The sequence below is a fragment of the Miscanthus floridulus genome, chromosome 6 (assembly GCF_019320115.1).
Source record: "Miscanthus floridulus cultivar M001 chromosome 6, ASM1932011v1, whole genome shotgun sequence".
In the NCBI taxonomy this organism is placed as follows: domain Eukaryota; kingdom Viridiplantae; phylum Streptophyta; class Magnoliopsida; order Poales; family Poaceae; genus Miscanthus; species Miscanthus floridulus.
The window spans coordinates 29,361,579-29,372,828 of NC_089585.1; the positions used below are offsets into that span (position 1 = coordinate 29,361,579).

The 11,250-nt window shown below is 55.9% G+C and overlaps 1 protein-coding gene across 1 annotated transcript; it reads left to right on the forward strand.

Moving 5' to 3' along the window:
* Positions 1 to 8,642: 8,642 nt before the first annotated feature.
* On the forward strand, positions 8,643 to 9,621 carry LOC136460416 (uncharacterized). The gene is made up of 2 exons (XM_066460120.1): positions 8,643 to 8,977; positions 9,060 to 9,621. The coding sequence occupies exons 1-2, from the start codon at positions 8,643 to 8,645 to the stop codon at positions 9,619 to 9,621; spliced, it is 897 nt and encodes a 298-aa protein (XP_066316217.1).
* The last annotated feature ends 1,629 nt before the right edge of the window (positions 9,622 to 11,250 follow it).

Consider the following 11,250-nt stretch of genomic DNA (forward strand, 5'->3'; position numbering starts at 1 on the left):
TGATGTCGAGGACTCCTCACTCCTTGGTGCTTAGTCATTGCTAGTGACATCGGGGACTCCTCGCTCCTCGATGCTCGGTCATTGCATGAGACACTGGGGATTCCTCACTCCTCTATGCTCGGTCATCGCTAGCAACGCTGGGGACTCCTCGCTCCTCGGTGCTCGGTCATCGCTAGCAATGCCGGGGACTCCTCGCTCCTCGGTGCTCGATCATCGCCAGCGATGCCGGGGACTCCTCGCTCCTCGGTGCTTGGACATCGCTAGTGACGTTAGGGATTCTTCGATGCTCGGACATCGCCAGCAACACCGAGAACCCCTCGCTCCTCGGTGCTCAAACATCGCTACCTACGCTGGGGACTCCTCGGTGCTCGGTCATCACCAGCGATGCTGGGGACTCCTCGCTCCTCGGTGCTTGGTCATCACCAGCGACATCAGGGACTCCTCGCTCCTCGATGCTTGGTTATCACCAGTGACGCTGGGAACTCCATGCTCCTCGGTGCTCAGTCATCGCCAGCGATGCCGGAGACTCCTCGCTCCTCGGTGCTCGATCATCACCAGTGACGCTGGGGACTCCTCGCTCCTTGTTCCTCGGTCATCACCAGCGACGTCGAGGACTCCTTGCACCTTGATGCTCGGTCATTGCCAGCGACGCCGGGGACTCCTCGCTCCTCGGTGCTCGGTCATCAGCAGCAACACCAGGGACTCCTCGCTCCTCGGTGCTCTGTCATCGCTAGCGACGCTGGGGGCTCCTCACTCCTTAGTGCTCAGTCATCGACAGCGACGCCGGGGACTCCTCGCTCCTTGGTGCTTAGACATCGCCGCCTACATCGGGGACTCCTCGCTCCTCGGTGCTCGGTCGTCGCCAGTGATGCCAGGGACTCCTCAGTGCTCCCTTGGTGGTCGAATCTTGCTATGTCTCATCAGTGTGCTATCAAGCTGCTCCATGCTATTCGGATCAAGGTGCTGATCTTGGGCATCACATCTGGGGTCTTGATACGCGCATATCAGACAATGTCAGCAAGCTTTCAGGCTTCTTTTTCTTTGACCCTACTACAAGATTCATTCTTCATCTTCCAGCAGACTCAGAGACTAAGTGGGCACACTTCACCTTGCGGTGAGTGTGCTTGTTCTCATCTCGAGGCTACGCCTAGGGACTGGCTGCCTGCTCGGCTGGTTTTCTACTTTCTAACCCTAGCACCACGTGACTGCATCACCTACTGTCAGGCTCAGGGACTAGCTGTGGGGGTATGGCCCCCGGTATCCTCAAAACAAGACATGGGCCGCACCATCAGAGGTGGCCCAGCCCAGAAGATCAAGGCATGCACGGTGCTGCTCGGTGTGCACCACAAGCTATTGTATAGTATCAAATAGGATACTTTACTTGTAACCCTTGCCTTCCAGACTATATAAGGAGAGGCAGGGGTCCCCTAGCGAACATGATTCATCCAGATCTATCTACTACATCTCAATACAATACACCAAAGACACGAGACGTAGGGTATTACATCGATCATATGGCCCGAACCTGTCTAAATCGCTATCTCTACACCTTGTGTCACCATCCGGTTCCTAATTACGCGTACCCCCACCGACAAATCTACTATTGCGGGATACCCCTCAGTGGACTACCGACGATATTCTGTCGACACCCAACATTCGAGGGCTAGCTCTGCCTCGCCCGACGACTGAGGACAGGCTCTGCCTCACCCAACAACTACACCCAGCTCCTTCATAATGACGACCATAGGGTATGATAGGACATTTGAGTTAACCACAGTACCAAGGACCATGCCCTGCACGCCTATAGGAAGGTACCATCAGGATATGATGGGATAGGCCCATTAAGCCCTTTCCGACCTAATAGAGCCCGATCAGTGTTGTAGACATCGACTTTTGTCCTATAGTGTTGTAGGCGTCGCCATTAGCCCTTGGGCATGGATACTAACACAGGCATACGACAACCACTACAATCCAAGGAAGAACTCACATCATCTACAGTAACAAGTGTATAGTCATTTCCCCATCTACTCCCCGTAGAGTCATGGTACGACGCCTTGACACACCGCACCATCCATCGAGGGAGGATGGGACATGACCACTCGCTGAAATGAAGCCATAGCTCGGCCCTATCAGGATCAATGAAACATACTATCCCTAGCATGGTCTGCCATGTCAGCAGGGCAGGCTTAAGGGAAAAGGAAGACCTGGTACGCTTGAAGGACCCTCTCTACCTTTGGTTTTTTCCTCTTTCTCCCATCTGTAACCCCTGCTCTCCCCTTGGTCTATAAAAGGGAGGGCAGGGGGATCGACTGGTGATGGATCAATTCCATACACAACACACAGTCAAGCAGCAACCGAGCTCTTGGTGACCTTTCGGCCTTTCCATCAGAGACTTGGGACCTATCCCTCTCTCAACCATTTGTACCCCCTACTATGAACCTTTTTTAGTACTAATGACACGAGCAGCAGCAAACTAGACATAGGAACATTCTGCCCAAACCAGTATAAACCTTATGTCCGTTAGTACACCATCCGAGCCTAACGCGCAACAATTATAAATTTACTAGTTGGTGTTTGTTCAAAACACCGACACTATGTTATCCCATAGCTGGCGTAGTATGTCAAGGAATATCTAGCTGATAGTGTTGCCCGAGGCGTCTAGGAAGAGGAAAGCACCAAGGAAGTGACAGAGCCACACTCTAGCGAATCTATCGATCTGAGCCTCATCAGCCTGTGGGTCCAAGTAATCAAAGCACTCTATGATCCACGACGATGAAACACCAGAACTTTTCCTGAAATTCACCAAAGAAAATGAGACCCGATGGCTGCAGGAAAGCATTGCAAGTATTAAATAGGCTCGAATTGCTCACTTATTTTTCTTGGAAACCTCATTGTCCGATGGAAGAAAGCTAGTGAACTGAGCCACCAGCTCCCTCCAGTGATCGTTGTCAACTATACCTATCACTGAAAGTCCCCCCAACTGAAGGCCAAAGATAGCCTTCACGTCCTGCATGATCAAGGTCATCTCCCCGCAAGGTAGGTGGAACGTGTGGGTCTTAGGCCTCCACCTGTTATAAGAATAGAATGACTTTTAGTTGTCTCAAATTTGTTATAAGAATGTTTATGTACAATGAAGGCACTCGCACCTGTCTATAGCTGTAGTAAGTAGTGATGGGTCAAGGGGTGAAAGACCGTAGTTGACAACACTGACAAGCTCGAGGAAGCCGGCACACTGTATGTACGGTGCATAATGCTCGTCCCACTGGTGTGCCCTGGTATGCGTGCGGGGCCTCAAAGGAGGCAAGAGCACCTCTGTGTCCGTGTCACTCAATAAGTGTGCTCGATGTGGCTCGTCGTACTCCACCTCAAGAAGGGGGTACAATGGGAGCTGCATGGGAGGGGCCATCCTGTTACAAATTGATAAACAAATGGTTAGAGTATTCAAATTAATGATATTCAAAATAATATTATGTAGCATTGTAAAATTTAAACTACTTGTTATGCAATAGGAACACTGTCGGTGTTTTGGACTGGTGAGCCCTCAACCAACTAGTGAAAATGTACTGCATGCCCCTAATCCCGGATGGTGATGCAAAGAAACACAAGGTTTATACTGGTTCAGGCAATAGGTGCCCTACGTCTAGTCTAAGAGAGCGATCTTATATTCCTTGCACCGTGGTGCTTGTAGTAGGGGTTTACAAGCTGGGCGAGAGAGGGAGTTAGTCCTAGGTCTCTACATGGAGTGGTGTGGGTTGCTTGAGATGTTGATCTCTTGCAGTGCAGAGGAGTGTGAGTTATAGAGTGTTGTGCGTTGTTCGTCCATCTGTGCATCTCCGTGCTCCCCCTAAAAGCGGCCTCGGTCACTCCCTTTTATAGTCGAAGGGAGGCACGGGGGTGGTACAGGGATTTCCTACATGGCGCTCTATGAGTGGAGGTGGTATGCCAAGCCCTATAGCTCATCACTGCGGTGGCATGGTCGATGGAGCGGTCTTGTCCACGATGCACTGGAGCGACACGCCGGTCATGCCCGATCCTATGCGACGTGGAAGCTCCTATGATGGCTTGACGTAGGGCACGGCGCATACTGTGAATGATGTGCCGGTCGCTGTATGTTGACAATGTAGAGAGCAAGGCCTAGTCGGTGCAGAGGCTGAACCATTGTGGGAGGCTCAGTAGGCTCGAGTCCCAAGGCTACCGAGACCCCAAAGTAGATAGCCAAGGCTTAGAGGGAGCAGTTGGTCTTTGTACATTGATTCTGAGGCTATAGGGACCTAGACCTGACTCTCCATGACGCGCTATCCTCGGAGGAGGGGTTAGGCAGCATAGTGTAGCATGGGTGTCAGTCGTGGGCACAGTGCCAAGCACAGCGACTGGTAACCCCTGCCCTGTCCTGTCCTGGACGGCATGGCGTCGATGTCACTCATGTCTCGTTGGCCACTCTATTGTACCGGGCCATACTTCGACTGATGTCGTGGGAATGGTTGAACACGTCAGTTGGACACGACATCCTGTCAGAGAAGGCGGTCAAGGTGGAGGCGACGGGGTTGTTGTCGAGCCGGCCTCGAGCAAGGTAGAGAATCGGTACCTTGTCCAAGGCCTTAGGGGCGGGGCCTCAAGCGAGGCAGAGAATCGGTACCTCATCCACGGCCTTACGGGTAGGGCTTCGGGCGAGGCAGAGAATCAGTACCTCATCCGAGGCCTTACACACGGGGCCTCAGGCGAGGCGGAGAATCAGTACCTCGTCCGAGGCTCACGCGCGGGCCTCGGGCGAGGCGGAGAATCAGTGCCTCATCTGAGGCCTTGCATGGGGCCTTGGGCGAGTCAGAGAATCGGTACTTCGTCCGAGGCCTCATGGTTTCATTCGGGGCCGAGCCCGCTTCGGGTGAGCCTGAATATTGTTTGAGGTGGGTCGGGCGGCCCAGCCGAGCCTCAGATAAGGTGGGGGTATGTCAGTGGTTGTCTCTTAGTTTTGATTTTTACAAGGTCTAAGTGATTTTTTCGGCTCTTGCTTAGGGGACCCCCTTTTATGGTACCCGATAGTAGCTCTCGAGCCTCGGGGAGAGTGTGAGTGCTCTTCCTGAGGTTTTGATGAGACTTGGCTCGTGGCAGCTCCTGGCGTGCTGGTATTTTGTACTCAAGGCCTCGGTGGGTGCGCGTGAGCGCACCCACTGGGTGTAGCCCCCGAGGCCCTAGAGGAGTGGTTTTATTCCTCTAGGAGCTTTTCTCAAGTTGAGCGAAGGGTTTTATTGCGTTTGTCAAGCCCACGAGTGCGAGTTCGGGTCACTAGGCCTCAGCTTGGTTGCAGGAAGAGCCCCTGAGCCTCTGCTCGGAGCAAGAGGGTGATCAGGAGTTTTCCTGTCTTTTTTGTGCGGCCCTCGTGCATCCTTTTCGTTTGGAAGGAGGGGTGGAGTATGCTAGGCTACCCTCGGTAGGCGCGAGCGGTGACACCTCCGGTGAGCTATTATCGGGTAAGTCCAAGTGGAGGCCCATGCCTCATTCAATAGGGGTCATCTAGTGGTCTAGAGATGCACTCCAAAAGTATCAAAGGGCTTCTCTAGTGGGTCCCAGGGCCATTCGATTGGCCCCAGGGGCTCGGTGCCTCCCTACGGTGGGATCCCATTTAGAGACCTCCCTGTCGGTCTCGGACATGACTTAGGGCATCCCAAGTAATTGCTTGCTTGGGCCTCGGCCATGTACGGGCTCACCCATAGTCATCCCTAACTCTATTTGTCCTAGGGCAGCTATCGAGACCCTCAGGGGCCCAGCCTTCGAACCCCTAGACCGTAACAGGCTCAGCGCCTTTTATCGCGTTTGCTTATCCCCTTGAGTGCTAGTTCAGGTTGCTGGGCCTCGGCTTGTTTGCAGGAAGAGGCCCCATGCCTCTATGTGGAGCAAGAGGGCAATTAGGAGTCTCCTTGTCTTTTTTGTGCGGCCCTCGCACATCCTTTTCGTTCGGAAGGAGGGTGGAGTGTGCTAGGCTACCCTCGGTGGACTCGAGCGGTGACACCTCTGGTGAGCTATTATTGGGTAAGTCCAAGTGGAGGCCCATGCCCCGTTCGATAGGGGTTGGCTGGCGGTCTAGGGACATGCTCCAAAAGTACCAAAGGGCTTCTCTAGTGGGTCCTAGGGCCGTTCGATTGGCCCCAGGGGCTCGGTGCCTCCCTACGGTGGGATCCCATTCAGAGACCTCCCTACCGGTCTCAGACACAACTTTAGGGCATCCCAAGCAATTGCTTACTTGGGCCTTGGCCATGTATAGGCTGGCCCATAGTCATCCCTGACTCTTTTTGTCCTGGGGCGGCTATCGAGACACTTAGGGGCCTAGCCTTCGAAACCCTAGACCATAATAGGCTCGGTGCCTTTTATCGCGTTTTGCCGGGCCCCCCGAGTGCTAGTTTGGGTTGTTGGGCCTCGGCTTGCTTGCAGGAAGAGCCCCCGAGCCTCTATGCAGAGCAAGAGGGTGATCAGGAGTTTCCCTGTCTTTTTTGTGCGGCCCTCACGCATCCTTTTTGTTTGGAAGGAGGGGTGGAGTGTGCCAGGCTACCCTCGGTGGGCGCAAGCGGTGACACCTCCCATGAGCTGTTATCGGGTAAGTCCAAGTGGAGGCCCATGCCCCATTCGATAGGGGTGGGCTGGTAGTCTAGGGACATGCTCCAAAAGTACTAGAGGGCTTCTCTAGTGGATCCTATGGCCGTTTGATTGTCCTCGGGGTCTCAGTGCCTCCCTACGGTGGGATCCCATTCAGAAACCTCCCTGCCGGTCTCGAACATGACTTAGGGCATCCCAAGCAATTGCTTGCTTGGGCCTCGGCCATGTATGGGCTCACCCAATGTCATCCCTAACTCTCTCTATCTTGGGGCGGTTGTCGAGACCCTCGGGGGCCTAGCCTTCGAACCCCTAGACCGTAACGGGCTCGTTGCCTAGTTCCTTCGTCTGAAAGGAATCGGGTGGGGGATATTCCCCTCCCATCAGCTGACAACGGCGAGTGCGCCTTTTGAGGTGGTTCCTCAGGGAGACGGAATGGCGCCTACCGTTGCTATGGTCAGATGCGACGTGACGTCTATGGATGGGATGTTACTGTATGCGCACGGTTAATAAGGAAAAGGTGGACATGTGGGCGGTTTAGTCAGATCTAGATTAACCACGCTAAATTTGAGGGAAACTTCGCCGGTTCAACTAAACCTCCTTACCTTGCCTACCTATGTTCACCCTTTCTGCCCTTGAGCAGTTGCTCAGAACAGAGGAAGAGAGCACTGGGGAGAAGAAGGGAGAAGGGGGAGAAAAGGCGAGAGAGAGAGGGATAGCGAGAGCAAGCCTTACCATCGTAGCCACATTCTCCACCACACCCATGGCCAGCGGCGCTATTGTCATCTTGGTGGATCCCTAGGGTCTGTCCGACGTGTCCGTAGTGATGCTGTAGTTGCTCATCGATGATGGTCTCCTCCACCCGGTTACTGACCCCAACAGGCCAGAGTGGATTGCTCCGAGGGCCGAGCCGGAGCTGAGGCCTCACGATGGCTACATCATGAGCTTCGTGGCCTTCCACGAGCGTGGTCTCGGCCTGTCGGTGGATCGGTTCATGCGGGCGCTCCTGCATTACTATGGCGTGGAGCTCCACAACTTCAACTCCAACTCCATCGCGTAGGTGGCCATCTTCATCGCCGTCTACGAGGGGTACCTGGGCATTGCCCCCACTAGGAGCTATGGCTCCACCTCTTTCAGGTGGGGCTCACTACCAAGCCGGCGGGCACAGCAGGCACGTGGAAGGCGATGAGGGCCAGTGGCTGCACTCTCCAAGTGCACCAAGACCGGCAGCTCCTCTACATCCCGGCCCAGCTCATGTCGTCCAACCATCGCTAGTACAATAGCTGGTTCTACCTCCGTAACGATGACAACAGACTTCCCCCCTATACTGGGTGGGTTGTGGAGAGCCAGCTAGAGAAGTGGAGGTACGACGTCCCAATGTCTGATCAGCCCAAGCTGCGGCCGCTTCTAGAGGTGCTGGAGAGGCTACATAGCCACGGCCTTACGATGGCTGTGGTCGTGGTGGCCTTCCATCACCAAAGGATGCTGCCGCTGATGGCTCGATGGCAGCGCCTATTCGAGATGACACCAGACGAGCTGATCGATGGTGTCCGGTTGTTCGCCGTCGCCCTCTCTGACGAGGAGATTCTATGTCGGGTGAGAGAGACGGTGGAGGGGTAGCTGAGGAGCAGTGGTCTAACCCTATTTCCGATGTGCCCGTCATGGGGGTACCTCTCTCTGGTAAGTCATGCGCCATTGTAGCCCTCGAGTCCTCCTTGCTCCTCGCATTTTCCTGTTCCCTTATTTGCGTTCGCCGTTCTTGCAGGGGATGAGGGATGTGCGAGCCTCCCCACCACCCATTCCTGAGGACGCAGAATAATGGGTGGCGAACAGGGCACATGCCGAGGTGCAGAAGGAGTGGAAGGACACTAAGGAGGCAAGGCGCAAGAGGAAGGGCCTCGAGCGTGACAAGCTGGAGAAACACCGCCGGGCAGCAGAGGCACGACGGTCTCCCGGTGGAGCCATCTCCATCACCATCGTTGTCGAATTCCTCAAGCGATGACGATGAGAGCGAGGCAGGGTGGGGTACCCTGGACCATCTCCTTAACGTCAGGGAGATGGCGCCTAGGGCATCGGCGAGCAGCCCAGTGTTTCTAGGAGGAGAAGGAGAGGACGCCTCGAGGCCGGCAACCGCCCACCCCGGGGCCAAGGCCGACACGCCTAAGGCACAGGTGTTAGGGAAGCGTGTTGTCAGCCTGGTGGGCTCGACGGCGGAGGTGGAGCAGGCGGCGGCAAGGGCGACGCAACCACCTCCGCCGAGGGTCGAGGGGGCACCGGAGTCCAGCGAGGGCCGGCCGGCACTGGCGGACATGGGGGCCGTGCCACCGTCGCCACCACCGCCATTGCAAAGGACGAGGGACACAGTGCAGAAGCGGTTGTGCCCCCATTCGAGGTAAGTGTTTGTCAGTGGAGTTTGCAGCATCTTTCACTTGTTTTTTGGTCATATGCTGACCAAGTAAGTGTTTTGCCTTCAGCCAGAAGCGTCAGGCAGAAGCACCTTCCCTGGCGCCACATAAGGCGCTCAAGGTGAGCATGGGCTCCACCGCCCAATGGGTGGTGAAGGTGCAAGCCGCCATACAGCATGGCGCGGTGTTGGCCAAGGCCGACCCGAAGGAGACGGTCGCCCAAGGAGAGGTTACTGAGGTGGCCATGAAGCAAGCGGGGGAGGAGGTGCCTACGCCCCGCGAGGCCAAGGCCCTCAAGCCAGGTGAAGCCAAGGCGCCCTCAGTCGCTGAGGCCACTGAGGGTGGGGACAAGGCCCCTAGGACCTCTGAGGTCGCGGTGGCGAAGGCCAGGGCTTCCAGGGCTTCTGAAGCCGAGGTGGTGGACGCCGGGGCTCCCAGGACCACTGAGGCCGAGGTGGCGGAGGCCGGAGCTCTCACGACCACCGAGGCTGAGGCGGCAGAGGTCGGCGTGGGCACGGTGAAGCCGACGGCCCAGGATATGGAGACGGAGGAGGGGCAAGCTTCAGTTCCCCCCTGGTCCAAGACCCACCACCATTGCAGGGGAGCACCCAGGAGGTGGAGGTCCATTTGATCTCCTCCAACGATACTTCCTGGGGGAAGGCGGTGGCGGACGCTGAGGCAGCTAGCTCCGACCTCTGGCGAGGGGAGCTTGGTCCTCATCTGGGTATAACCCGAGCCCCACAGGTGGGATAGCCTGTGTGTCTTGTGGTAGAGCTAGGATGACCCTGAGGGGGAGCCTCTGTTTGCCCTCGAGGACGCGGCCGAGGTGGGGCGTTGGGACTCCTTTGAGCAATTCCGCCGTCTGGCAGAGCGGTCGCTGCGGACAGCGCTGTTCGTCGTGGCTAATGACCTGCCCGGCGTTGCCCAGGTACGTGCCTTCTTTTCTTGTGCTATGTTGTCTTTTCCCAAGCTTTCTCATAGTGCTTGACATCTGTTCTGCCTTTCTAGGAGTTTGAGGCCTGGTCCCTCAGGAAGTCATTGTTCCTCTAGTGGGAGAGGGACGTCTGGGACTAGCTCCAAAAGCAGAAGGACTTGCTTGCCGGTGCCAATGAGCTTCTGTTGGTGCGAAGCACGGAGGTGGAGGACCTCCACCTTTGTTGTGCTGACATGAAGGCCAAGGCGGCCATGGCTCAGGAGCAGGCCGCCCCTTTGGTGGTGCGGATCAAGGAGCTAGAGGAGGAGTTGACTCGGGTGGCCGGCGAGCGGGACACCTTTTGGTCCCAGGCTGAACAAGTGGAGGTCTCTGCCAGGGCCATCGCCGAGCAGCTAGGTACGGAGCAGGGCATGCACCTATTGACAAAAGGTGCCTTGGCGGAGGCCCTCAAGGTAGCCGAGGCCTCTCGGGTCGAGGCCTTAGCCTATAAGGAAAAGGCCGAGGGTGAGTCCTGTTGAGCCACGCCCCTTGTTTTATTTGTTTTTCTTGTGTTTGACCCCTAACTCCTCGATGTGGTGCAGAACTAGAGAAGGAGGCTTCTAGGGCAGCTGAGGCCTCTCGAGTTGAGGTCCAAAGCTGGAAAGAGAAAGCTGAGGGTGAGTCCCATAGGCCTGTGCCCCTGTTCGGCTTGTTTTCTTTTGTGCTTAACCCTGTCCCGCATGTCTTGGCACAGGGTTGGAGAAGGAGGTCTCCTAGGTAGCTGAGGCCTCCATTGAGGTGCAGGCGGTGCTTGAAGCCAAGATCCGGGAGCACAACACGCTACAGAGTGCCGCCCATACCGCCTACGTGGCCCTAGAGGTCGAGGGGTCGAATCGGGCAGCTCCCTCGGAAGCCACTTGATCGCTTTGAGCTGCCGAGTCCATGAGCGGCTCTAGGGGGCGCTGCATACAGGCGTCAAGCATGCCCTAGCCATTGTCTCCTCGCAATATGCCGGCATCAACCTCGAGGCCATCAGCGATGGTTACGTCTTGGCTGAGGATGACAAGGAGGCTGAGGAGGAGGTTATGAAGCTGGTGGAGGCGGCTAAGGCCCCTAGCACAGTGCTGGCCAAGCTGTTCGAAGAGGAGGTGGTTCCTCCCACGCCGTCCGCCGACGCTGGCGACCATGAGTTCTGACCTAGGCCAAAGGGGCCATGTAAATAGATTAGGATTTATATTATTATACCATAACGCTTGTGGCCGTTGAGGCCTTTTTACAGTACTTATGCGTATATGCTTTTTAATCATTTTTATTGTATTTCTGAGCCTCTGCCCTCTGTCTCGTCTC